Source organism: Entelurus aequoreus, linkage group LG27 (assembly GCF_033978785.1).
Source record: "Entelurus aequoreus isolate RoL-2023_Sb linkage group LG27, RoL_Eaeq_v1.1, whole genome shotgun sequence".
In the NCBI taxonomy this organism is placed as follows: domain Eukaryota; kingdom Metazoa; phylum Chordata; class Actinopteri; order Syngnathiformes; family Syngnathidae; genus Entelurus; species Entelurus aequoreus.
In genome coordinates this window covers 30,139,540-30,165,633 of record NC_084757.1, presented here as the reverse complement: position 1 = coordinate 30,165,633, position 26,094 = coordinate 30,139,540, and the positions used below count along the sequence as shown (strand labels likewise).

Genomic DNA, 26,094 nt, shown 5'->3' with positions numbered 1-26,094 from the left:
TGGAGTCCCCTGTAGTACTTTATGACAGGGACAAGTAGGATGTACTATTTTTAAGTTAAAAAACTTAGAAAAACAACCAGTGTTTTGAGGACAAGACATTTCTATTCGAATGAAATTTGGGTTAAATGTTTCTCTGTGGTTTCATTTCAATTTAAATTGGCATGGTTGGCCATATCAAATACTCTTGGGGGCTGTATCAAGCCTGTTGGCGGCATGTCCGCACCACTGTCACTTATGCATTCAATGGATAGCTGAGACAAGACGATATTGATCAAATAATGTACTCTCTCATTGACTGATAACTCCAAAAGCTGCTGAGAGCTAGTTGTTCTTATTACTGATGTGAGCAGTCCACACCGTGTATAATACATTCTGAGTTAAGAATCAGAACACAAACTTCTCAAAAGTTAAAAATAACAGTAAGCGTTTATACAAGTGATTTGTTGTGTGCATGTGCTCAGGGGCCTACCGTTGTGACATTCAAAACAAACTGGTTTGACTCCGGCACGTGAATGAATGAGCTCAACACCTCAGTTGGCAAGCCCGTTACGAAACAGGAGAAGGTCCCACTTTGCCACACAAGAGCAAAAAACCCTCAAATGGTAGCTCATAACCAGCCATCCATCCATCCATCCATCCATTTTCTACCGCTTGTCCCTTTTGGGGTCGCGGGGGGTGCCGGAGCCGATCTCAATGCTGGTGTTATTTAATCTCACAGTGCAGCTATGTTTTATTTCCTGGAAGGCATCTTTAAAGGTCAGTTAAATCATCAGATGTTAGACTTTATTTTAGACTCTTGAGTAGCTGACATTTGCTGCCACCAAGCGGTTGAAACACTAAACTGCAACCAGTTGAATAAACACAGTACAATTTCACTAGATAATTCCAAATAAATTTATTTTTGTGATTTTCTACCACTGTACAACGCAAGCATGGAATCCACTGAACACTGGCGTGGACAGTTGGCGATGCTGGAAAGGGATTTCCACAAAACGAGATTAGATGACCTGGAAGTGAAAGAAAAAAAAATCTCAGCTGCCACAAACAATGCAAGTGGTAACTTATTAGCGGTCACAGGACTCCTTAGAACGCTCACTGGCCACTTTATCGGACACAGCTAACTGGACGTGGTAATTTCCTAGCATGTGGCACTTGGTCTTGGTAAGTAAAGAGGTCATGGTTACTAAAGAGGCACATTTTAGCCAAAAGACTGAGGGCAGCAGGAAAATTGACTGCTGCAATGACAAATCTGCTCAACCAATGAGCAACTAGCACTGGCTTACACAAGTGTGGAACCCCAACTGACTAGGTACTAAACTAGTACCTCATAGTACCAGGTATTTCCAATGGACGTTTTGCGGGTTCTACTTTCATAGTTTACTAAATACGCTACAGAGATTAACTGGTGGGCCATACCGTGGGTTTATTCCAATGCCTTGACGATTGCCTCATTGGTGTCTATGCTGATAAGAACTTCTGCTCTCGCAGCCTCATCGGACACGCCAAGCAGCTCGGCCTGGGCCTTCTCCAGGTTTGCTTTGGCAGCCTATGGGAAAAAACATAGCATTATCACTCGACTATGATAAAAGAACAATGAACAAAGTATAACTTCAGATATTTTTATTTTCCCGATTGGCAGCTAGTCCAAGCACTCAAGACGCCACCTCCACAAAGGCTTAAGATGGCCATAGACTGTGCGAATAAGTCATGTTACCGGGAACAAGTGATGTTTGGCATTTTCCGTTCACTTCCGTTCAGTCTTATGACTGATTTATTGGCACACATAATAAGCAATGTTTTTTTATTAGCACTGGAAGTATCCTTAGCACTCCGCGGTCTAAATCAGGTGTGCTCAAAGTGGGGCCAAGTTGTTTCGTTTGGCTTACCAAAGGGTGGCCTCCCAAATTTAATGCATACTCATATTGTCCTCTTTTAAACTCACATTCATTGATGACATATCCACAAGGCAAACTAGTTGTCATCTATTGAATGTGATGATCTCCACTACCTATATGGCGGTATGAGGCTAAATTCCTCACCCACGGTGCTGCTGTACGCTTAAGATCGCTGTTTGGCATGCATCCCACTGGCACAGTTTCACTGAGGCCCTTGGAGGCAAAAATACTGGGCACCCCTGGTCTACATTGTAGAAACATACTTTTGGTTTGTTTTAACTATCTGCCAATGATTTAAAATGTGTATTACCGACACCCACAAAACTTGCATGGAATGGCAGTGAACCAAAAAAATTGATCGATAGCTTTGACTCTTTGATGCAAAGGATTTACTTGTTCGTTGTGATTTGACATTTTTAAAAACTAGACATATCTAGTAGGTCTAGCTTTAAGGAATCAATAAAATGCATCACCTGAAAATACCCATCAAAGCATGTAAAACTATGTTTGTGTTACACAGTAAGCCTCAGCTCAGAATATAATGTCAGTAAATACATATCTTGACATATGAGCTGTCGCTCAGCTTTTTTTACGATTAACTTAATCTCACGAACAACTTTAACAATGCCCTCCGCAACGCCATTGATAGTATAGCACCGCTAAAGCAAAAAAAAAGCCCCTAAAATACAGAACCCTTGGTTTACAAAAGAAACCAGAGCTCTTAAATTATGTAGAAAGCTGGAACGCATATGGCTTGCGACTAAACTTTAGGTTTTCCATCAAGCATGGAGTGATGGTTTAATAATTTATAAACACGCGCTTACCTTAGCTAAAACTAATTACTACTCCAATCTCATCCGCCACAATAAAAACGATCCTAAATATTTGTTCAGTACAGTAACATCGCTAACCCAACAAGGGACTACCCCCAGTAGCTCCGCCCACTCGGCAGATGACTTTATGTAATTCTTTACTAAGAAAAATTTAACTCATTAGAAAGGAGATTAAAGATAACGCGTTCCAGCTCCACTTGGGTTCTATTAATGCAGATATGAATGTATGTACAACGGATATCACTCTCCAAAATAATCTCTCTCTTTTTGAATAAATAACATTATAAAAACTCCTGCGATGTGTAAATGGGACAAAACAAACATGTTTACTTGACCAACTTCCTGGGAAGCTTATCAAGTAGCTGTTTGTAATATTAGGACCATCAGTGCTAAATATTAGGCAAGGCAAGGCAACTTTATTTGTATAGCGTTTTTCATACACAAGGCAGACTCAAAGTGCTTCACAGACAACAAAGTGAAATGAAAGAAAATAAAAGCAAAATTAAAATGCAGACAATAAAAATAAAAACAGTGCGGACGTTAAAAGTTAAAAGATTAAAAGATTTAGCTGAAAGCTAAGGTGAACATAAAAGTCTTCAGTCTAGTTTTAAAAGTAGTCAGAGTTGGGGAGAGTCTGACATCTTCAGGAAGTTTATTCCAGCTATTTGTTGCATAGTGACTGAATGATGCGTTCCCTTGATTTGAGTTTACTCTGGGAACCGCTAACAGATTGGTCTCAGAAGATCTTAGTGATCTAGAGGGCTTATATAGGGGGAACATATCAGTGATATACTTCGGCCCTAGACCATGTAGTGATTTATATGTGAGCAGGAGGATTTTGAAATCAATTCTCTGATGTACAGTGAGCCAATGTAAGGATTTAAGAATTGGTGTAATGTGCTCACATTTTTTAGTCTTTATATATTAACTTATCACTTTCCTCTGGTACTGTTCCCCTAGGATTAAAAAAAGCTGTTACTCATCCCCTGCTCAAAAGACCTAACCTCGATCCTGACTTCATGGAAAACTACCGGCCAGTGTACCACCTTCCCTTTATCTCGAAAATTCTCCAAAAAATGGTTACACAGCAGCTAAATGAACACTTAGCGTCCAACAATCTCTGTTAACCCTTTCATTCCCGTTTCAGGGCAAATCACTCTACGGAAACAGCCCTTGCAAAAATGAATAATGATCTATTGCTAACTATGGATGCTGATGCCATGTTGCTGCTACTTGATCTCAGCGCTGCTTTCGATACCGTCGATCATAACATTATTTTAGAATGTATTAATTCATGTATTGGTTTAACTCCTATCTTACCGACAGGATGCAGTGCGTCTAACATATGAATGTGAACTCGGAGTATGTTAAGGTTTCTTGTTGCTCCCATTGGGTGGAGTATTTTCTTGTCCTGATGTGGGAACTGGGCCGAAGATGTCGTTGTGGCTTGTGCAGCCCTTTGAGACATTTGTGATTAAGGGCTATATGAGTAAACTTTGATTGATTGATTGAACTACTACTAAAGAGGGCCCTTAGGCTCCGGCTTCTCTTTAACTAATCGCTAGTCATGACTATCTTTGGCCAAAGGATAAGCTGCACTGTCTGTGTGCCCTTTCGGGGACCCCATTTAGGATATGAATAGGTAGCAGTGGCGGCTGCTGGTCTTTCAAGCAGGGGAAGCTCATCTTCTGCTACTTTCTAAATACAAGTACATTATTTGATAACAGATAAACATTTAACAAAGAAATTGTCACCTAGAGTATTGTAAAATTCTCCATATCAACTCAAAAAAATGGAATGAAACTTAAAAAATGCCGTGGTAGTGGTTTATATTTCAAGACCGCTGATTTTCTGATATTGCTGTCGATCACAAAAGGGATTCACCCTCAGACAGATCATCAAATCATCATGCCCAGCGTCGAGGCCAGCCGAGGCCTATCCCACTTTCCATTTACTTCCAGAGACGCCAAGAGTCCAATGGGCGGGACTAAGCCGAGCATTTACACAATAACTGTCTAGTTTGGCTGCAGTGGAACAATGTACTCAATGCTCCCTCATTGAAGTCAATGAACGCTTTGCTTCAACACTGTTTATTGCACTGTGACGCTGCCACAACGAATGAGGAAAAAAAAACATCAGCGAAAGTACCTGATTCTGAACAAAAGTTAAACAAATTCCAGCACATATTTAGTCAATAAAAGGTAAATACAAATGTACATATTTGACCACCTATCTTTATTTTGACATTTTAGAGGAAGCTGAACTTTGCTTGCAGTCTTCGGGCATCCGGCCCTAATAAGTGGTTGGGATATGCCCCTTTTGAGTTGCGTGTCTACAGCGAGCCAAAGTTAGTAGACACCGACTTTGCTGCGGAGATTTTCCCTCGGAGTAAACTGAGCCAAGCCCTTGGTTTAACGTCATTTTCCCTCGCTTCCCGGCCTGCGTTTAAGAGCGAACTGCTGTGTTCAGATGGAGAGAGGTGTGGACAATATTGAAGACAGACGCACTTGTCCCCACACTAAAAGTATACAGCGAAGGAGAAAGCTCTTTGATGTTTTGCAGCAGTTGATGTGTCGTGAACGTTGTCACAACTTGTTTATAAAGTATTTACTTTGTTTACTGGGATGTTCACTCGTCCTTTATTTAACTGCAAACTGTATCAGTGTTCAAATAGCATCAATACTGGCTAAAATGTTTTTTCATCTCATCGAATTGAACGCAGGCTGTGAAGATTGTTTATTTGATGTGCGAGGTATCACTCGGGGGTTTTTTTTGTTGGCCAAACTGTTGTACTGAACTACTGGGAGGCATTGGAGAAGAACAAAGCTTGTTTATTAGACTTCATCTTCATTAGCCAAACTGTTTTGTGTTTCATTTTGATATCAAAAAGTAAACATTAGGGTTTTTTTGGTTTTTTTTACATTGTATTTTTTTTATGTCACTAAGGTGTTACTTCAAAATTCATTCATGTGACACATCATTTTGTTAATGTTTTATTGTGTATAGTTAATTACTATACTAAATATTTCTGCTCAAAATCTTAATGGATCTGTCCCGATACAGCATCTACATGTACATAACTTAAAAACTATCAAAATGTAAAAATAGAGATAAAAGGCATGAGCTGACAAGTTTATATTATTAAAGAATAAAAAAAAAACAAATTTGTCTATAAATATATGGATAACGTTTATCTATAGTCTTTTAATTACACATTACAAATAAAATAATGGTATTACGTTCACACCCCAACACTGCTTTACCTATCAATCACACACACGCACAGGGTTTTCCGCAGCGCTTTGTTGTTAAGGCGGCCGCCTTAACAACAAAGAGCCACCGCCTAAACTGCCATGTTAACAAGCTGTCCGCCAGCATTGTCCCACCCACAGAACCATCTGATTGGTTACACGCAGAGCGGTAACAGCCAATCAGCAGTGCGTATTCAGAGCGCATGGAGTCAGTGCTCACGGCACAGGCAGGTGGGGTGAGCAGATAGGTGTTTACCTAATCAGTGGCCTAGTGGTTAGAGTGTCCGCCCTGAGATCGGTAGGTTGTGAGTTCAAACCCCGGTCGAGTCATACCAAAGACTATAAAAATGGGACCCATTACCTCCCTGCTTGGCACTCAGCATTAAAGGTTGGAATTGGGGGTTAAATCACCAAAAATGATTCCCGGGCACGGCACCGCTGCTGCCCACTGCTCCCCTCACCTCCCAGGGGGTGATCAAAGGGGATGGGTCAAATGCAGAGGACAAATTTCACCACCCCTAGTGTGTGTGTGACAATCATTGGTACTTTAACTTTAACAGGTAAGCATAAGGCAGCGGACTCTCCCCAAATTATAATAAACACCTCTCAGTCCTCTACAACTCAACTACTAGTAACATCACTATGAGCCCGTTGACGTTCTAGAAACATAAGCGGCAGCTCAGCTCGCTCGCAGTCCTTGAGGTGAAGGCTAATTAGCTTTTAGCGTAACGTTAGCTCACTGTGCGGTGTGTACGTGCGCGCGAGTGTTTATGTGTGTGTGCCCCACATGAAACGGACAGCAAAGCCCTGTCTGTTAGTTGTTAAATGTAGGTCAATAATGCTTGTCTTTCTCTCCTTTTTCTGTGTTGATTGAGCTGTGTTGAAGCAGTAAAAAAACACATTATGTTAACTGAAGAGTTTCCTGAAGCTGTCTCTGATAGTTGATATAATAATGTAACTGCATCATTAAGCCTACATGAACTCCATGGTGTTCAGGGATGAATAGTCTCTCCTATTGCTATTGTACTATTTTTTCAGCTATAGTTACATTAATCATTAGTAATGGAGCAGCCTAGTTTTGAATGGCAGGGTCCCTGCTATGACATGTTTGTTGATAAAAATATAACATTTACATAATAAAAATCAACTACAGGCTTCCCAAATGCTGTAATAAATTAACCATGATGAGTTGAACATAAGTCAGCATGTGGCCCTACTTTTAACTCTTTTTTTCAAACGCTTATTGCAAACGCTTACTTACAGTAAGTCATTAATTTGACTTAGTAAGTCATTATTTTGACTTAGTAAATTACTAAGTCAAAATATTCACTTACTAAGTCATAATAATGACATACTTAGTATCTCAGGTAACTAGGACTGTTTTGTGTTTTGTTTTTACTTCACGGAAAAAATATCGAGATATATATTGTATATCGCCATTCAGCAAATGAATGTTATTTTGAAATGCTAAATATTTTTATTTATTATAAGATATTGTTATTTGGTTATTTTTTTTAATAAATATGTGTTCAATCTAATCAGCCCCCTAGGCTGTGGTGGCAGTGATGAGGTGGAGGGTGGAGACGTGATGGCGACAGGCCTCGTTACTCTGTTCCTTACACCCACTCACCCCCTTCCCCTTCTTCACTCTTTCGCTCCTCTCCTGTTCCACTATTACAATCTCTGTATTTGTATGCACGTTGCGCATACAAATACACTTTGGCTTTTTTCACTGATTATTTTTTTATGACCGTTGTAATCTATAATCGAAATCACAATTTTAATTGTCCAGCCCTAACGAAAATTCTAATTATGAATACAAGTACCAACCATCACAGCTCTATAAAATATCCGTGTTGATGTATTATTAAAAAAACAGTCAGGAAGTAGCTTCAACACATAAGTAGACAGTAACTTCTTGACAGTCATAGGTGAAATTAGTAGAACCAATCACCTTCATCAAACTTGGTTAAAACCCTGTTGAGTGAGGTGTAAAGGGGTAGAAAATCCCAACTGCCACTTTTTCTCTGAAAGCTTCATTTGTCATAGTGACGATGAGAAAGTAGAAATGCCAAACATGGCTGGAAGTTAAAGGTCTCCCAGTGGGGATTTGACACATCTGCTATAACTCAACAGTGAGTGACCTTTCCCTTCTTATTAACAAGCGCCGCCTCGCGTGCATTGTTGCCGCACAGTCCAAGAAAGGGAGGGCTCATTTAGTCCTTCGGAGTCAAGTTCACAGTGACAGTGGCGCTGCCCAAGGTCAAGGAAGGACGGCAATGAGTGCGCAGTGCCGCAATAACAAGCATGACATTTAAACAAGGCAACGGCATTTATGTCCAACTGCGACACGGACCAGACGGGTCGTCACCGGGGGGCTCCATGGATCAAAACGAGAGGAAATTAGAAATCTTGGGAGGGTTCAAACAATGCTGTCAAAGAGCATGTCCCTGCTGCAGGAGATGCTTGGGTAAATAGCGGTAATTATGAATGCCTCTACAAGATGGATAAGGACACTGCATCGCTCAAATCTCATTAAAACAATCACATCTATAAAAGACAATCAACTCACTCACATTGGACATTTTTTATCAGAAAAACAAGCTGTTTTTTTTGTTTAATACAAAGACTGTGTAAGCTTCAAAGGGAAATGCAGTTTTTATTTTTCAATTTTGCCTATAATTCACAATGCTTATGAGAGACAAGAACACGTGTCTTTTTCGAATGCATTCTACCCCGCCTTCCGCCCGATTGTAGCTGAGATAGGCTCCAGTGCCCCCCGCGACCCCGAAGGGAATAAGCGGTAGAAATGGATGGATGGATGGATTCTAACTTGTAAATAACGTAAAACAAGTCTGCTTACAATGGAGCATATGGTAGCTACGATGTCATTGCTTCTTTGCGTTTCTTCCGATCATAAAACCCGATAACCATTCACAAAGCGCCAACAATACTCAATTTACATTACATGACATGAATATTAACAAAGTATTAGCGATATTGTTATTATAAGCACTAACGTTAAGGACCTACAATTAGCGGCGCATTGATCAGAGAGAGGCAACTTGCTGGTTGTATTGACATCATCAGCTGCTGAGCTGCTTTCTTGCCTGGGAGCTCATCCATCCATCCATCCATCTTCTACCGCTTGTCCCTTTCGGGGTTGCGGGGGGTGCTGGAGCCTATCTCAGCTGCATTCAGGCAGAAGGTGGGATACAACCTGGACAAGTTGCCACCTCATCGCAGGGCCAACACACAGACAGACAACATTCACACTCACATTCACACACTACGGCCAATTTAGTGATGCCAATCAACCTATCCCGAGGTGCATGTTTTTTGGAGGTGGGAGGAAGCCGGAGTACCCGGAGGGAACCCACGCAGTCACGGGGAGAACATGCAAACTCCAGACAGAAAGATCCCGAGCCCGGGATTGAACTCAGGTCCTGAAAGTTAGTTCTAGATTTAAAAAAATCATGCCTCTCAGCTTGGTAGTAAAATGATGTGGACATAAAGTGAGAAGCTGGTAAACTTTAACGGCACACAAAAGATCCTGGTTTGCGCACACCTTTCTTTATGTTTTATAAACCCTTCGTGAGGATTAGGAGTCATTCTTTATCTAAATGGGAATATATGGACATCCTAAACGTCAGCATCCTAGTGACAGCAGACATTGTACGGGTAAATGATGTTTTACTATTATTTTTGGCTCTCATGAAGTCTGCAGTGGGTAATATCAGTGATATTGTTGAAGGTAAATGCAAATGTGATGCGCTTTTGATGCGCTGCCGTATGCTTAAAAATGAGCAAAATATGTAAATATTGCATGTAATTATGAATGTGCCGGATACTACATTAGATATATACTTACAGCATCTATATACAACCTTAATGGAGGTGTTGAGTTTTTTTTTTAAATGCTTTATAGGCGAAATACAGCGACAGTGTGGCTCGGGTGTTAGAACGGCCAAGCCAGCAACTTGAGGGTTCCAGGTTCGATGCCAGCTTCCGCCATTCCGGTTACGTTTGTAGTGTCCTTGCGCAAGACACTTTATCCTTGCTCCTGATGGGTCATGGTTAGCGTCTTGCATAGCAGTTCCCGCCATCAGTGTGTGAATGTATGGGTGAATGTGGAAATAGTGCGCTTTGAGTACCTTGAAGGTAGAAAAGCAATATACAAGTACACTCCATTTACCATTTACTCCCGTAGGTTCCATTGTAAGTGGATGTAATGTATAAAAAAAAGAAAATCATTCTAAAGAGTGTCGCCAACGAATTATTTTGTTGACTATAGTTGGTGTTATCACTCGCGTTTTTCCAGATGGAAGCGCGTCAACGTGGCCACTCGTAACAACATCGCAGGTGAAAACATGTGAAGTGTGGGAACATTTCATTCTAATCTTTTTAAAGACATAAATACCTTGCTCATTTTGCAAAGTGGACCTTGTTTTATGAAACTACATCTGACACAAGCAGGATGTAGAACATCTGGAGAATGTGAAATCAACTCTGTAAGATAGCTCGTTTGTTACCTTGCTAGCCAGCTAACAAGTGTGAGACGGAGTTGTGTAAAACATAGATTGAACTATCATTTTACCCAAAGTCCGCCAGCTAAACTTTGTCTATTTCTTTGTCAGTTCAAGTACTGTAAATTCAAGATTATATGCCGCTACTTTTTTCCTACGCTTTGAATCCTTCGGCTTTTAAAACGGTGCAGCTAATTTATGGGTTTTTTCTTTGCTGACGGCTAGGGCTACAACTAACGACTATTTTGATAGTCGACTAGTCATTGACTATCTTAGTGATTAGTCGATTAGACAAATGATAAAGTATACACATATACAGGGGCATTAATTTAGCCATTAATTTTTCTGTAACAGCTTCTTCCCTCAGGCCATAAGACTCTTGAACGCATCATAATTATCCCCTCAACTCCTCCCAAAATGGATTAACTCGCTGGAATAAAAAATACAATATAACATACATCCATAAACGTGGATGCATATGAAAAAGTACAATATATTTATCTGTACAGTAACCTTTTTATTTATTTATGTATGCACCTTATTGCTTTTTTATCCTGCACTACCATGAGCTAATGTAACGAAATTTCGTTCTTATCTGTTCTGTAAAGTTCAAATTTGAATGACAATAAAAAGGAAGTCTAAGTCTAAATTCAGCGTGAGGTATTTTCAGGCATGTGCTTACTAACAACAAAGATGACAAATTCGCAGCTCATTAGGCTGTTAAAACTTGTTTAATCGCTATTAAACTCTTGTCTATTTAAAAGTAAGGACAGGAAAAGTGCAAAATAAAACCTATTTATGGATTAACAACAAACAATAAAAACTAACTTGCTCAAAAAATTAAGAAACATTTTCTGATGATGTGTTAAAAAGCAGCACACTGATATATTGATTATTTTCTGGCATTTTAGCTATCTAATAGATTTACACACATAGGAAGCACAGACAGCCTTCCTACATGCGACTCGCCACTAAGTAGTGCTGCAAAGCAAAAAAAATGAAGAGTAAAAATTATGATTAAAAAGCCAAATGTCCTGTGGTGATAATATTTCAGCTTCAAACTGGACGGGAAAGACACGGCCATCAAAATGACGGGATTTTCCAACTGGGAAAAGAATGCACTTAAAGTGAAGTGAAGTGAAGTGAATTACATTTATATAGCGCTTTTTCTCTTAAAGATGTTCAATATTTAAATTAAATTTCTGCTTACAGAAATGAGTGTCCATTATATTTTTTTGTTTATTCATTTTGCAATTCTACAGTAATGAGAAATAAAAGTTTATATCCTCTTAAATGGTTACTTGCATTATTATTATATATTATGCTTACATTACATTATAAACACTGTATAGTTTTTATCGGTTATTTCTTCAGTTTAAGAGCATGATGTAGACCAGGGGTCACCAACGCGGTGCCCGCGGGCACCAGGTCGCCCGTAAGGACCAGATGAGTCGCCCGCGGGCCTGTTCTAAAAAAAAAAAAAAAAAAAAAAGTAAAAAAAAAATATATATATATTTTTTTTTTTTTTAATTAAATCTACATAGAAAAAACACAAGATACACTTTCAATCAGTTCATCAACCCAAACAACCTCCCCCATGCACACTCATCCACACAAAAGGGGTTATTTCTTTCTGCTACCAATATTCTGGTTCCCACAACATAGACAACACATCTGCAAGGGACACAGTCCCTGAAGCACACATGATTGTATAGGCTGCTGGTCCACTAACATTTTCATTAATTACTATTTTTTATGTAATTATTTTTATATTGTTTTACTTTCTTTTTTATCCAAGAAAATGTTTTTTATTTATTTATCTTATTTTATTTTATTTTTTTTAAAAAGGGCCTTATCTTCAACAGACCAGGTTGTCAATGAAATTAGATTTTTTTAAAGGGTTTTTTAAACCAGGCCCAGTCCAGATAATGTCCAAGTCGGACTCAGCAACACACACCTTCATTCATGTACACGGAAAAAAATTAGGGAACACAACAGATTGCATATAATTTATAAACAAAACACTTTGCATTTCATTCGAAAGGACGTTCCCTTTAGATTTTCGATCCTTAACATTTTACATTTATCATAATTAAGCTTAAGGCCAGATTGCTGTGAAAATATGTCCAAAAGATTAAGAAGGTACCGCAAACAATGAGGAAAAATCTTGTCTTTGTGAATCAGCCTTTTCTGACATGAACTTCATCAAGAACAAACACAGAACACGCCTCACTGATGCACATCTGCAAGACTCACTCAGAGTTGCAGTGTCAAGTTACACACCAGAGTACAACTCACTAGTTAACAGCATGCAATGCCAGGCTTCCCACTAACTGACAAAGAAACAGATAGCAGATTTGGTGTCCAGTTCAAAGTGTGACATGATTTAAAAATTTGAGAGTTTACTTTTGTATTTTACATGAATTATTATTTGTACAAACATGGTGCAAAGTAATTCATGATTTGTTCAAAAATGTTAGTGGCTAGCTAGTTAAAATGGGATATTGTGTAAGGCTGAAACGACGCGTCGACGTAGTCGACGTCATCGGTTACGTAACTACGTCGACGCCGTTTTTGTGCGTCGACGCGTCGCATAATGACGTCACACTACCGTCATGGCGAAGCGCAAAGCAGACGATCAAAGAAGACGATGCGAGCGGTGCGAGCGAGGGGGGAAAAGCATGCCAAAAGTGGTCAAAAGTGGGAGTATTTCAATAAACGGCCTAATAATGTTGTTGTATGCACACTGTGTCGAGCGGAAATGGCCTATCATAGCAGCACAACGGCTATGAACGAACATTTGAAAAGAAAACCATCAACTAGTCAATCGTCCGCGCGAGCATACGTTGTCATCATTACACAAAAACATGAATGTGTCATTTGTATCTGCTAGGGGTGTAACGGTATGTGTTTTGTATTGAACCGTTTCGGTACGGGGCTTTCGGTTCGGTACGGGGGTGTACCGAACGAGTTTCTAAGCTAAAGCTAACTTTAGCTGCTAAAGTCTTAACAAGCTGCTTCGCTCCTCTGTCACAGCACGCAGCATTGTCCCACCCATACAACCATCTGATTGGTACACACGCAGCATTGTCCCACCCACACAACCATCTGATTGGTACACACGCAGCATTGTCCCACCCACACAACCATCTGATTGGTACACACGAAGCATTCCCAGCCAATCAGCAGTGCGTATTCATAGCGCATGTAGTCAGCGCTTCAGCATGGAGCAGATAGGTGTTTAGCAGGTGAGCATCAGGCAGCGGACTCTCCCCAAATGATAATAAACACCTCCCAGTCAACTACTAGTAACATCACTATGAGCCCGTTGACCTTCTAGAAATATAAACTGCAGCTCAGCTCACTCGCAGTCCTGGCTTGAGGTGAAGGCTAATTACCTCTCAGTTCCAGCCACATCGACCCCTTCTGAGCGTAGACATGCTAACCTTTCTTCATTACAGCTGTTAGTCACTCACTGGAATGAGTAGAATTGGTTATTGTGTACTGTGTTGGACTGGATGTTTATTTTGCACATTTTAAAAGCAATACTTAATGTTTACACTGTTTCAGAATATTTAGATTGGCACTTTTTTGTATTGGATGTTTATCTTTATTTTTGCACATTTTAGCAAATAAGCAATACTTTCACTTTTGTTGAAATGTTTACACTGTTGTTACATAATATTTCGTTTTGCACTTTTTTGTATTGGATGTTTATCTTTATTTTTGCACATTTTAAAGCAAAATAAGCAATACTTTTACTTTTGAAATGCTTATACTATTGCAGAATATTAAGATTTGCACTGGATGTTGACTTTTATATGTGCACATTAAAAAGCAAATAAGCTACTTTTAATTTTGTTAAATGTTAAAAGTTTTAAATGTTTACATTGTTACAGAATATTTAGTCATGTTGTTGTCAATGTTGACTGAGTGGCCATACTTCTTTTTTTTTGTAAATAAAAGCCATGCCTTTTGAAAAAACGGGCCTACATTTATTTTTTCATCTTCATTTTGAATAAAAAAAATAATCGGTAAAAGGAAAAATAATCTATAGATTAATCGAAAAAATAATCTATAGATTAACCGATTAATCGAAAAAATAATCTATAGATTAATCGATAGAAAAATAATCGTTAGCTGCAGCCTTAATATTGTGATTTCACAAGACTGTCTTAGAAGTGATCATTTGAAAATGTTCAATTTGAAAAATGTGCACTTAGAGAAAATGTAAAAATAAAGTGTTGCATATTGATATTTATCTGTTTCTATATATATTTATTGTGAGAAATCATTAAGATGATCAGTGTTTCCACAAAGATAAATATCATTAATTATTAATAATAACAGAGTTAAAGGTAAATTGAGCAAATTGGCTACTTCTGGCAATTTATTTAAGTGTGTATCTAACTGGTAGCCCTTCTCATTAATCAGTACCCAAGAAGTAGCCCTTGGTTTCAAAAAGGTTGGTGACCCCTGATGTAGACAAAAGCGCTCAGTCTGACTGCATGAAGCCAAATTTTTTTTAAGTTAGTTATTGCATACTGTTCTAATGTGTGGCACCTACAGTCAACAATATGTTGGTTGACAGTCTAAAAGTAACATGTCTTCCTTCATTGGTTATTTTGACAGTTTTACACATTTTTATGTATAAAATATAATAATCGAAAATCAAATCGCAATTTTGGAGAGAAAAATCCCAATTAGGTTTTTTCTCAAAATTATGCAGCCTTAGTTACTGAACCGTCCCATGTGTGAAGTCCGTAAAAGTGTTTTCATGCATATGTGTACGTGCTATCGTAATGTAATCAGGCTAGCGTCATTAGCATTAGCTAATATGCTAACACGTTTACAAGTGTCTGTGCTCGTATTGTTAACTTACAACGGCATTCCTTTCTGTATTGTGTCAATTTCACAAATTCCTCAGTAAATTCACACAACATTACCATGGAGTTATTGAGTCTGTTTAGTTGATTGGAGAGCAAGATCCCGCAGCTAATGGTTCCATGACGATGACTTCTGTTTTGTGTGATCAGCTATTTCACTGCCGTGGTACAGACACCTTAATTGTTTTCATTCAGTATGTAAATAAACATTTACAAAATAGTATCAACTCGGTTCACAAACGTATATATCTGCGGTGCAGCTAATATATGGAAAATATTTTTTTCCTCTAAAGTTTTGTGGGTGCGGCTAACTGGCGCACTCTATAGTTTGTAAAATATATTTATTTTTTATATGTCAGGAACTTAAAAGTGTAAAGCAGCGTCAATTTGCAGCACACAGAAGAAAATCACGACAAAAGTAAATTTCACACAAACATTAGGCACCAAAGCGCCGATATCATAAAATAATAAATATACAAACTATAAGATAGCTAACATGTTCAGAATTAATGGAGTCAAATAGATTGATTTAAAAAAAGCCAGGAGTTAATCAATATTATATATGTGTACCTTTTTAAACACATCATCACAAATGTATAGGTTTCTTTTTGAGGAAGTTAGATAGTGTTTCCTTTTATTGCTGCTATTTCTACTGTCCTTTGTTTTCATAAAAAATACTTTGTTTTGTTAGCATTGGGCCTGTTCTTGCTTCTTTTAAATGTACAAAAGTTGGCTAATTATTTTGTTTTTTGCAACAGACTAATGAGCATCACAGTTACTGTAAAAATAAATTAGTCATCTTTGTTAGCACATGCCTAAAAATATATTAAGATGAATTTAAAAGCAGATGGCTGAATGAGGAATAGGTTTATGTTTCATTATCTGATTAGTCGACTAATCGTTAAGATAATCAATGATTAAACCACTATCAAAATAGTTGTTGCAGCTTTTTCCTTGAAATGTTAATGGTTTTCTTTTTGTACTGGGGTTTTACTCACAGAAATGTCCAGATCGCCAAGCGGTACCGCCTCCTCAACTAGGAGCTGCACTGAAGAATCAGCATTGACAGTTACTGACCCACTGCTCACTACACAACATGGAGGAAAAAGTTATTATTTTGTTGTATTTGCATGACAATATCTACATGCACGAAGGCCGCTATGACATTGCTGCCATGAAACACCATCTTACCAAAGTATTTAACAGCAGAGCCGTCTTCGTTTAAGACAGTGACAACGCCAGGCCGAAGAACCTGCAAGGTGGGCACGTGGGCGGCCAGTATACCAAACATACCGGTAAGTGTCGGCACGTCGACCTGCTTCACGTTGGCTTCCTTAAAAAACACCTGCAAAAACATTAATGACAACAACTGTTATTGTCAACACAGGTGTTTTGCAAAAAATACAGAGAAATACTTTATCATTGGCTAATGTTCCAATGTACAGCTATAGTTAAATTCCAAAACAGCTAATGTATTTGTTGCCGTTAAAACAGGCGTGTCAAATGTACGGCCCGAACATACATGCCCGAGGGATGTGTTACTATAAAGTATAAAAATGAGCCGAAATTTTTGAATGAAAGAAACCGCTGTTCTAAATGTGTCCACTAGATGTCGCAATAGCAATTTTTTGTATCTTTGTAGATTATGCTACATATGTAAAAAAAATTAACAAATCACATGTTAGTGCACCAGTCGAGGAAAATGAGCAAACTACATAAATAACATCCTGTAATTTGATTTTGATATTTTTTTATATTGATTAGGGATGTCCGATAATATCGGCCTGCCGATATTATTGGCCGATAAATGCGTTAAAATGTAATATCGGAAATTATCGGTATCGTTTTTTTTTTATTTTTTTTATTTTTTTATTAAATCAACATAAAAAACACAAGATACACTTACAATTAGTGCACCAACCCAAAAAACCTCCCTCCCCCCATTTCTTTCTGTTATCAATATTCTGGTTCCTACATTATATATCAATATATATCAATACAGTCTGCAAGGGATACAGTCTGTAAGCACACATGATTGTGCGTGCTGCTGGTCCACTAATAGTACTAACCTTCAACAGTTAATTTTACTCATTTTCATTAATTACTAGTTTCTATGTAACTGTTTTTATATTGTTTTACTCTTTTTTATTCAAGAAAATGTTTTTAATTTAGTTATCTTATTATTTTTTTAAAAAAAAGTACCTTATCTTCACCATACATGGTTGTCCAAATTAGGCATAATAATGTGTTAATTCCAAGACTGCATATATCGGTTGATATCGGTATCGGTTGATATCGGTATCTGTAATTAAAGAGTTGGACAATATAGGAATATCGGATATGGGCAAAAAGCCATTATCGGACATCCCTAATATTGATAGAATGAAAATTAACACCAATGTTGACTGATGAACATTATCACATTTATTCAGAAAGTATAAATAACGACAAATAAAGATAGAATACTATTAACCGCAACATGTTAGTGTAAAAAAACAAAAACAACGACATTATGATTTGTACATTTCAGAATGCGCTTGTTCTATCTTTAAACAAAGAAAACAATCTGAAGTTGTCTTCATTTTTAAGTTATAGTGCCGTGATTTTACCAGTTCGGCCCACTTGGGAGTAGATTTTTCTCCATATGGCCCCCGATCTAAAATGAGTTTGACACCCCTGGTTTTCGAACTGAAAACCAAGTAAAAAAACACTGAGTGCATGAGAGTTTAACTCTCATGCAACCCAACTGCGCCCAAGACCCAACCTCCGGGCTGATGATTTTAGGTTGTCCTGAAGAATTTGGAGGTAATCCTCCTTTTTCATTGTCACATTTACTTTCTGTAAAGCACCAGTTCCATTGACAGCAAAACAGGCCCAGAACATAATACTACCCCCACCGTGCTTGACAGTAGGAATGGTGTTCCTGGGATTAAAGGCCTCACCTTTTCTCCTCCAAACATATTGCTGGGTTATGTGGCCAAACAGCTAATTTTTTGTTTCATCTGACCACAGAACTTTCCTCCAGAAGGTCTTATCGTTGTCCATGTGATGTCAAATGCAGAGGATAATTTCACCACACCTAGTGCGTGTGTGACTATCGTTGGGACCTTTAATTTTAACTAGTAATGACAAGTGTCTGTGAACATTCATTTAACAATGTGATCTCAGATATTGCTGTCAAAACACACATAAGGCAGTCCTTATGACACCAGTAATGTAAGTCAAAATGTCACAGGGCAGGTCAGCCAAAATGAATGGCAGCTAGCTCTACTAGCTCTACAGTCACCCCGGAAAATGTGACCAAATCTGCTGGGTCAAAAGTATACATACAGCAATGTTAATATTTGGTTACATGTCCCTTGGCAAGTTTCACTGCAATAAGGTGCTTTTGGTAGCCATCCACAAGCTTCTGGTTTATTTTTTGACAAAAGTGGTGCAGTTCAGCTAAATTTGTTGCTTTTCTGACATGGACTTGTTTCTTCATCATTGTCCACACGTTTAAGTCAGGACTTTTGGAAGGCCATTCTAAAACCTTAATTCTAGCCTGATTTAGCCATTCCTTTACCACTTTTGACGTGCGTTTGGTGGTCATTGTCCTATTGGAACACCCAACTGCGCCCAAGACCCAACCTCCGGGCTGATGATTTTAGGTTGTCCTGAAGAATTTGGAGGTAATCCTCCTTTTTCATTGTCCCACTTACTCCCCGTAAAGCACCAGTTCCATTTGGCAGCAAAACAGGCCCAGAGCATAATACTACCACCACCATGCTTGACGGTAGGTTTGGTCCGTGCTGCAGTCGCTGCTGGGCCACAATATTAGGTACACCTGCAGACTGCAGCACGGATTTCATATTTCATTCATTCACAACTCCTCCAACATGCACATTATTGTTTTTGCACTCTTGGCTTCTTATTAAATAACGTTTTTAAATAGATTCAATCTTGCACGTGGAAACTTTAAGTGTGGCCTTTAGTTGATATAACACTCCCGTCAGGGGGTGCATTCTACGCCGGGGGTGCATTATCCGGTACAACACAGGTCAGCGAAAATGAATGGCAGCTAGCTCTACTAGCTCTACAGCAGACCTGGGCATTCTGCGGCCCGCGGGCCGCATCCGGCCCTTTGTGCGTCCCTGTCCGGCCAATTATAAATTACAAAATACATTTTAAAAAGTATCTATGTCGAGTGTGCAATACAACGGTGCTGCTTTTGTTTTGAAAATCGTTATTTGTATTACTTCCGTGTGGACGTATGCATGTGCGTGATTGTGAGTGAATGTGAACAGCTGCAATCACAAATTACAAAATAAAGTTGAAAAAACATCTATGTCGTGCGCGCAATACAACTGTGCTGCTTTTATTTTGAAAAGTATTATTTATGGGCGTGTGTTCGTGTGTAACCTGCGAGTGAAGGTGCACATGCAGCGACAAGTGATGCACGGTTTACACCCGAGACGCTAAAAAGAGAAAGTTGATGAAGAATGACGTGTTTCCAACAAGACATGGACTGCCAAGCAACGTTCCCTCTAAGGTGCGTGCCTGCGCAATTGCGCACTGCTCAAGCGTCCGCTGCGCGCAGCAAATATATGCCGCGCACCAAATCAAATCCCATCTGAATTCTAAACAAAATAAACATTTATTCTATGTAATTTTGCAATGCAACTTTGAGTGACAGTGACAACAAGCGGCCCTAACGGTGTTCGTCAACACCGTTCAATTGAACACTGTTCAATTATTGTAACGTCTATCGAGATGCTTCGAGACCAGGAATTATATCGATCACTTTATTGAGCAAAACTGTTTATATTCGGACATAACCACACCAAAAACATGAGTAAAACAATTCTATCTCGAAAAACTAGTCATTTTCTGCCGTACAAACCAGGTCAAAACCAACTTGTCATCTGTCACCAACACGCATAGCACTAAACCACTGGTGCGTTTATGGCCACACAAAAAGTCGGACAACTCAAACACCACACAAAGTTACACTATGACTCCTCAGTCATACGTGTGCTTATTTTACTGTCATTTATTATGTTAATTTATTTATATTAGTCATGGAATGCTGTTACACACACTATGTTATAAATGATAAATGATAAATGGGTTGTACTTGTATAGCGCTTTTCTACCTTCAAGGTACTCAAAGCGCTTTGACAGTATTTCCACATTTACCCATTCACACACACATTCACACACTGATGGCAGGAGCTGCCATGCAAGGCGCTAACCAGCAGCCATCAGAGGCAAAGGGTGAAGTGTCTTGCCCAAGGACACAACGGACGTGACTAGGAAGGTAGAAGGTGGGAATTGAACCCCAGTAACCAGCAACACTCCGATTGCTGGCACAGCCACTCTACCAACTTCGCCACGCCGTTGAAGTATTACTATTATTATTATTATTATTATTATTTATCTTACGGTATATATCAAAAATAATATTGAGCAAAATTTAATTGAAATATTGTCGATGTGGCCCTCCAGCAGTGCTCGGGTTGCTCATGCGGCCCCCGGTAAAAATTAATTGCCCACCCCTGCTCTACAGTCACCCCGGAAAATGTGACCAAATCTGCTGGGTCAAAAGTATACATACAGCAATGTTAATATTTGGTTACAAGTCCCTTGGCAAGTTTCACTGCAATAAGGCGCTTTTGGTAGCCATCCACAAGCTTCTGGTTGAATTTTTGACCACTCCTCTTGACAAAATTGGTGCAGTCCAGCTAAATTTGTTGCTTTTCTGACATGGACTTGTTTCTTCAGCATTGTCCACACGTTTAAGTCAGGACTTTTGGAAGGCCATTCTAAAACCTTAATTCTAGCCTGATTTAGCCATTCCTTTACCACTTTTGACGTGCGTTTGGTGGTCATTGTCCTGTTGGAACACCTAACTGCGCCCAAGACTCAACCTCCGGGCTGATGATTTTAGGTTGTCCTAAAGAATTTGGAGGTAATCCTCCTTTTTCATTGTCACATTTACTTTCTGTAAAGCACCAGTTCCATTGGCAGCAAAACAGGCCCAGAACATAATACTACCACCACCATGCTTGACGGTAGGTTTGGTGTTCCTGGGATTAACGGCCTCACCTTATCTCCTCCAAACATATTGCTGGGTCATGAGCCAAACAGTTCAAATTTTGTTTCATCTGACCACAGACCTTTCCTCCGGAAGGTCTTACCTTTGCCCATGTGATGTCAAATGCAGAGAATAATTTAACCACACCTAATGTGTGTGTGACTATCGTTGGAACTTTTAACTTTAACTCAAAATTAGAAATGCTCACCAATAGTAAACATTCATTTAACAGTGTGGTCTCAGATATTGCTGTCAAAACACACATAAGGCAGTCCTTGTGGCACCAGTAATGTAAGTCAAAATGTCACAGGGCAGGTCAGCCAAAATGAATGGCAGCTAGCTCTACTAGCTCTACAGTCACCCCGGTTTAGGCAGTATGAACAACCCACACAAGCGTGAATGTGAGTATAAAACGCCAAAATGACATACAACAAAGTGCTTTATACATGCATTTTAAGTAGATATTGTGCTAGCTAACCCGCCAACGTTAGCCTAAGCCCATATAGCCTAGCATCCTCAATGGTAACCCTGCTATAGCTAGCCATGCTACCTGTGTAGGGGAGGCGAATGTGAAGGACAACTGCTGGGCACCGGTGACGGCCTCGGCATAGCACCGAGCTTGCCTCAGCACCGGGAGGGAACGACGTAGGAATCTCGCTGCCATCATTTCGGAAATATTCGATTTTCGTTCAAGTGGAAGTGACTGACAGACTCCCTCCTTGGCGTGAGCTTGGACAGGCAAGGACGTTGGTAACCTTCCCACAAGGCTTTGCGGTGGTATGACGCTTCTGGGTAATGTAGTTTTATAGTTTATTTTTTTTTGTTTGTTTGTTTTTTATTGAACAACAAACATACATTTATAAATCACTCAACAGTCAAGGCTATTTGGTAACAGTAGAAGAGAAAGTCAAACACAAATACAAATAGACGGAATAGAAATTGAAAGAGTAAATTAAACCAAATGTCGAGGTATAATGATTGATGATAAATTGAAGTGGAAATCTCATGTAAAAAATATACAACATAAAGAAGCAAGAAACACGTCAATAATGAAAAAAGCTCTTAAAGTTCCTAACCTTGTTGGAGGTACCGAACCCCACCAGTTTCATATGCGCATTCACCGAACCCTTCTTTAGTATAAAAATAAAAAAATAAAAAATTCAAATTCAAGACAAAGTTATATGTTTTTGGTAACACTTTAGTATGGGGAACATATTCTCAGTAACAAAGACTTAATTCAGAGTTTTTTGGACACTAGGGGAACATATTCTAAGTAACAAAGACTTAATTTAGTTATTTGGTTAGGGTTAGGGCCAGGGTTAGAGGGTTAGGGTTATAATAAGGCCATGCCGAATAATGCATTAATAAGTACTTAATAATGACTAGTTAAGAGCCAATATGTTACTAATTTGCATGTTAATAAGCAACTAATTAATGGTGAATATGTTCCCCATACTAAAGTGTTACCATGTTTTTTTTACTGGTGCACAAAATGAACCGTGCATGAACATCACCTTGTTCAAAGAACAATACCAACACAATGCATAAACTGACAACAAATTACACACCTGCAAATCAGTGTGACTTCTGCTGTTGCCGTATCCTTAATACGCCGATAGGGAGAAGTTTTTATTTACACGATGAGTCGGGTGTGTCTTGACCTCCGCCGAACCCCTAGGGTTCGATCGAACCCAGGTTAAGAACCACTGTATCTAGACCAAAAATCACTTCATATTCTCTACTGCTCGCTAGTGTTACCATATCTGAGTTATTGTACAGAAATATGGGGAAACATCTACAAAAGTACACTTCATTCACTAACGGTGTTACAAAAACGATCAGTTAGAATAATACATAATGTTGGATATAGAGAACATACAAATCCTTTATTTATTGAATCAAAGATACTGAAATTCCACGACATAGTGAATTTTCCAAACAGCTAAAATTATACACAAAGCAAACTATAACCTGCTACCCAATAATATACAACAATTCTTCTCAAAAAAGAGGAGCAATACAATCTTAGAGAAAAATTTAATTTAAAACATTTGTATATGCACGTACAACACTTAAGACCTTCAGTATATCAGTATGTGGAATTAAATTATGGAATGGATTAAGCAAAGCAATCAAACAATGTACTAATATGATCCACTTCAAGAAACTCTTCAAACTTAAAGTGTTTACAAAGTACAAAGAAGAAGAACCATGATACACATCCTGAATTTATTTCATCCATCCATTCATTCATTCTCAAAATAATCTTACTCATCTCATCAAATGAAATATAACTTACTTCACCAATTATTATTTATTTATTTATTTTTATTGTGATTACTTATGGAGTATATTGTGAATAAAACAAACGTTTTAGCAACTGTTATGTAAAAGAAAAGGGGTAGGATTAAATAAGCTCTGCTTCTTCCTACTCCTTTTCGAACATGTTGAAAAGAGAAACTGGAAATTGTGATGTATCATGTTGTATGCTTGCATGTTCCAAATAAACTCAAACTCAGCTCAAATCAACTAAAGGCACTTTCAACAACAAGGAAAGAAAACAAAAGCAAATACAGATAGAGCATTAAATTTTAATAAATAATAATAATAAAAAATATAAAATAAAATAAAAAGACCAAAAGGGCTACCTAAATCACTTTCAATGTTTTTAACAAAGATACAAATTTAAGGGCTTTTGTACTCTTAATCATTCTCCAAGATTTGATTGATAATTGTAAACCATTAAGCCATTTACAAAATGTAGGCCTTACTTTCATAAATCGACATTTATGTACAAACATTTTTGCCTGGAGCATAATAATGTTGACAAACATTTCTATGTTACAGTCGTTTATAAAAATGTATTTTTTTAGTTGCGATAGCGGAACCACGTTAAACCCAGATTCCGATCTAACAAAGGTCTTAACTCATTCTCATTTTATGCCACATCAATGTGGAATGCACTCCCAACAGGTGTAAAAGAAAGGGCATCTCTATCCTCCTTCAAAACCGCAATAAAAGTACACCTCCAGGCAACTTCAACCCTAAACTGACACCCTCCCCGGATTGTAAATAATCAAATGTAAATAATCAAACGTAGATACTTTTTCTTATGCTTTCTGATCTCTCTCTGTGTCCACTACTTGCTGTACATATCCTACCAAGTCAGACCTACACTGTTTCAATGTCCATTTCTCTGTTCTCAATTGTTGATGACTGAAGTGATGATAACAACCAAACCTAACCCCCCACCCCCCGGATTGTAAATAATGTAAATAATTCAACGTATATACTCTGATGATTATCTTGTGTGATGACTGTATTATGATGATAGTATATATCTGATAGTATACACTACCGTTCGAAAGTTTGGGGTCACATTGAAATGTCCTTATTTTTTAAGGAAAAGCACTGTACTTTTCAATGAAGATAACTTTAAACTAGTCTTAACTTTAAAGAAATACACTCGATACATTGCTAATGTGGTAAATGACTATTCTAGCTGCAAATGTCTGGTTTTTGGTGCAATATCTACATAGGTGTATAGAGGCCCATTTCCAGCAACTATCACTCCAGTGTTCTAATGGTACAATGTGTTTGCTCATTGGCTCAGAAGGCTAATTGATGATTAGAAAACCCTTGTGCAACCATGTTCACACATCTGAAAACAGTTTAGCTCGTTACAGAAGCTACAAAACTGACCTTCCTTTGAGCAGATTGAGTTTCTGGAGCATCACATTTGTGGGGTCAATTAAACGCTCAAAATGGCCAGAAAAGGAGAACTTTCATCTGAAACTCGACAGTCTATTCTTGTTCTTAGAAATGAAGGCTATTCCACAAAATTGTTTGGGTGACCCCAAACTTTTGAACGGTAGTATCTGTATCATGAATCAATTTAAGTGGACCCCGACTTAAAAAAGTTGAAAAACGTATTCGGGTGTTACCATTTAGTGGTCAATTGTACGGAATATGTACTTCACTGTGCAATCTACTAATAAAAGTTTCAATCAATCAATCAATCAATCAATCAATCAATCAATCAATCAGTGGGTTGGAGCTATAGCGACAGTAGTACGGACAAAAACTATAGAAGCAGTTACAATTTTACATTCAAACAAAACAAGAAGCAGCAATTTATTTTTTACTGTATGCTATATGCATGCTTATTTTAGTTTTCTCATACATGTGGGCTCTGTACCGAGGATGTCGTTGTGGCTTGTACAGCCCTTTGAGACACTTGTGATTTAGGGCTATATAAATAAACATTGATTGATTGATTGATGATACATAATAATAAATACAATGAAAGGTTGGTATAGCAATATACCTCTAGATGGCGGTATATTCGTGTTTTGAGACAGAGGCGCTGCAATCAAATCTAACTTGGGGAGTTTTTCTTCAGTAAATTATAAAATAACTTGGCAAATATATTTTAAAAATCTAAATCAAAGTATTTTTGGTAGGAAGCGTATTTTAACATTATGGCTACAATCAACCCGTAGTTTTGACCCCCCCCTGGTGACGTCACCGACGCTGAGTGGGCGTATCTTACTCAGTGGGCTTCCATTCATAAATACCTTACAGCCTTTCCACCATCTCCCACATTAAACGAGGACCTTTAGCAGTT

The 26,094-nt window shown here is 38.4% G+C and overlaps 2 protein-coding genes across 3 annotated transcripts in view; one reads left to right on the top strand and one right to left on the bottom strand.

Moving 5' to 3' along the window:
• Positions 1–880: 880 nt before the first annotated feature.
• atp5f1d (ATP synthase F1 subunit delta) lies at positions 881–22,246 on the bottom strand. The gene is made up of 5 exons (XM_062039354.1): positions 22,018–22,246; positions 16,583–16,736; positions 16,390–16,478; positions 1,417–1,546; positions 881–1,007 (listed from the first exon to the last, which is right to left on the bottom strand). The coding sequence occupies exons 1-4, from the start codon at positions 22,132–22,134 to the stop codon at positions 1,424–1,426; spliced, it is 483 nt and encodes a 160-aa protein (XP_061895338.1). The 5' UTR covers positions 22,135–22,246; the 3' UTR covers positions 881–1,007; positions 1,417–1,423.
• Positions 21,854–26,094, top strand: part of cbarpb (CACN subunit beta associated regulatory protein b) — a 57,828-nt gene continuing 53,587 nt past the window's right edge. The window contains exon 1 of one of the 2 annotated variants that reach the window (XM_062039353.1): positions 21,854–21,868. The gene's annotated coding sequence lies outside the window, so the exon portion shown is untranslated. Of the gene's footprint in view, positions 21,869–26,027 lie in introns of those variants that run through there. The other variant, XM_062039351.1, reaches the window with a different exon arrangement.

Coding starts and splice junctions, on each gene's coding strand:
- atp5f1d (XM_062039354.1), bottom strand. CDS start 22,134: ATGATGGCAGCGAGATTCCTACGTCGTTCCCTCCCGGTGCTGAGGCAA. Junction 16,479..16,582: donor CTCTGCTGTTAAATACTTTG/GTAAGATGGTGT, acceptor CATGTTGTGTAG/TGAGCAGTGGGTCAGTAACT. Junction 1,547..16,389: donor TTGGCGATCTGGACATTTCT/GTGAGTAAAACC, acceptor TTTTTCCCATAG/GCTGCCAAAGCAAACCTGGA.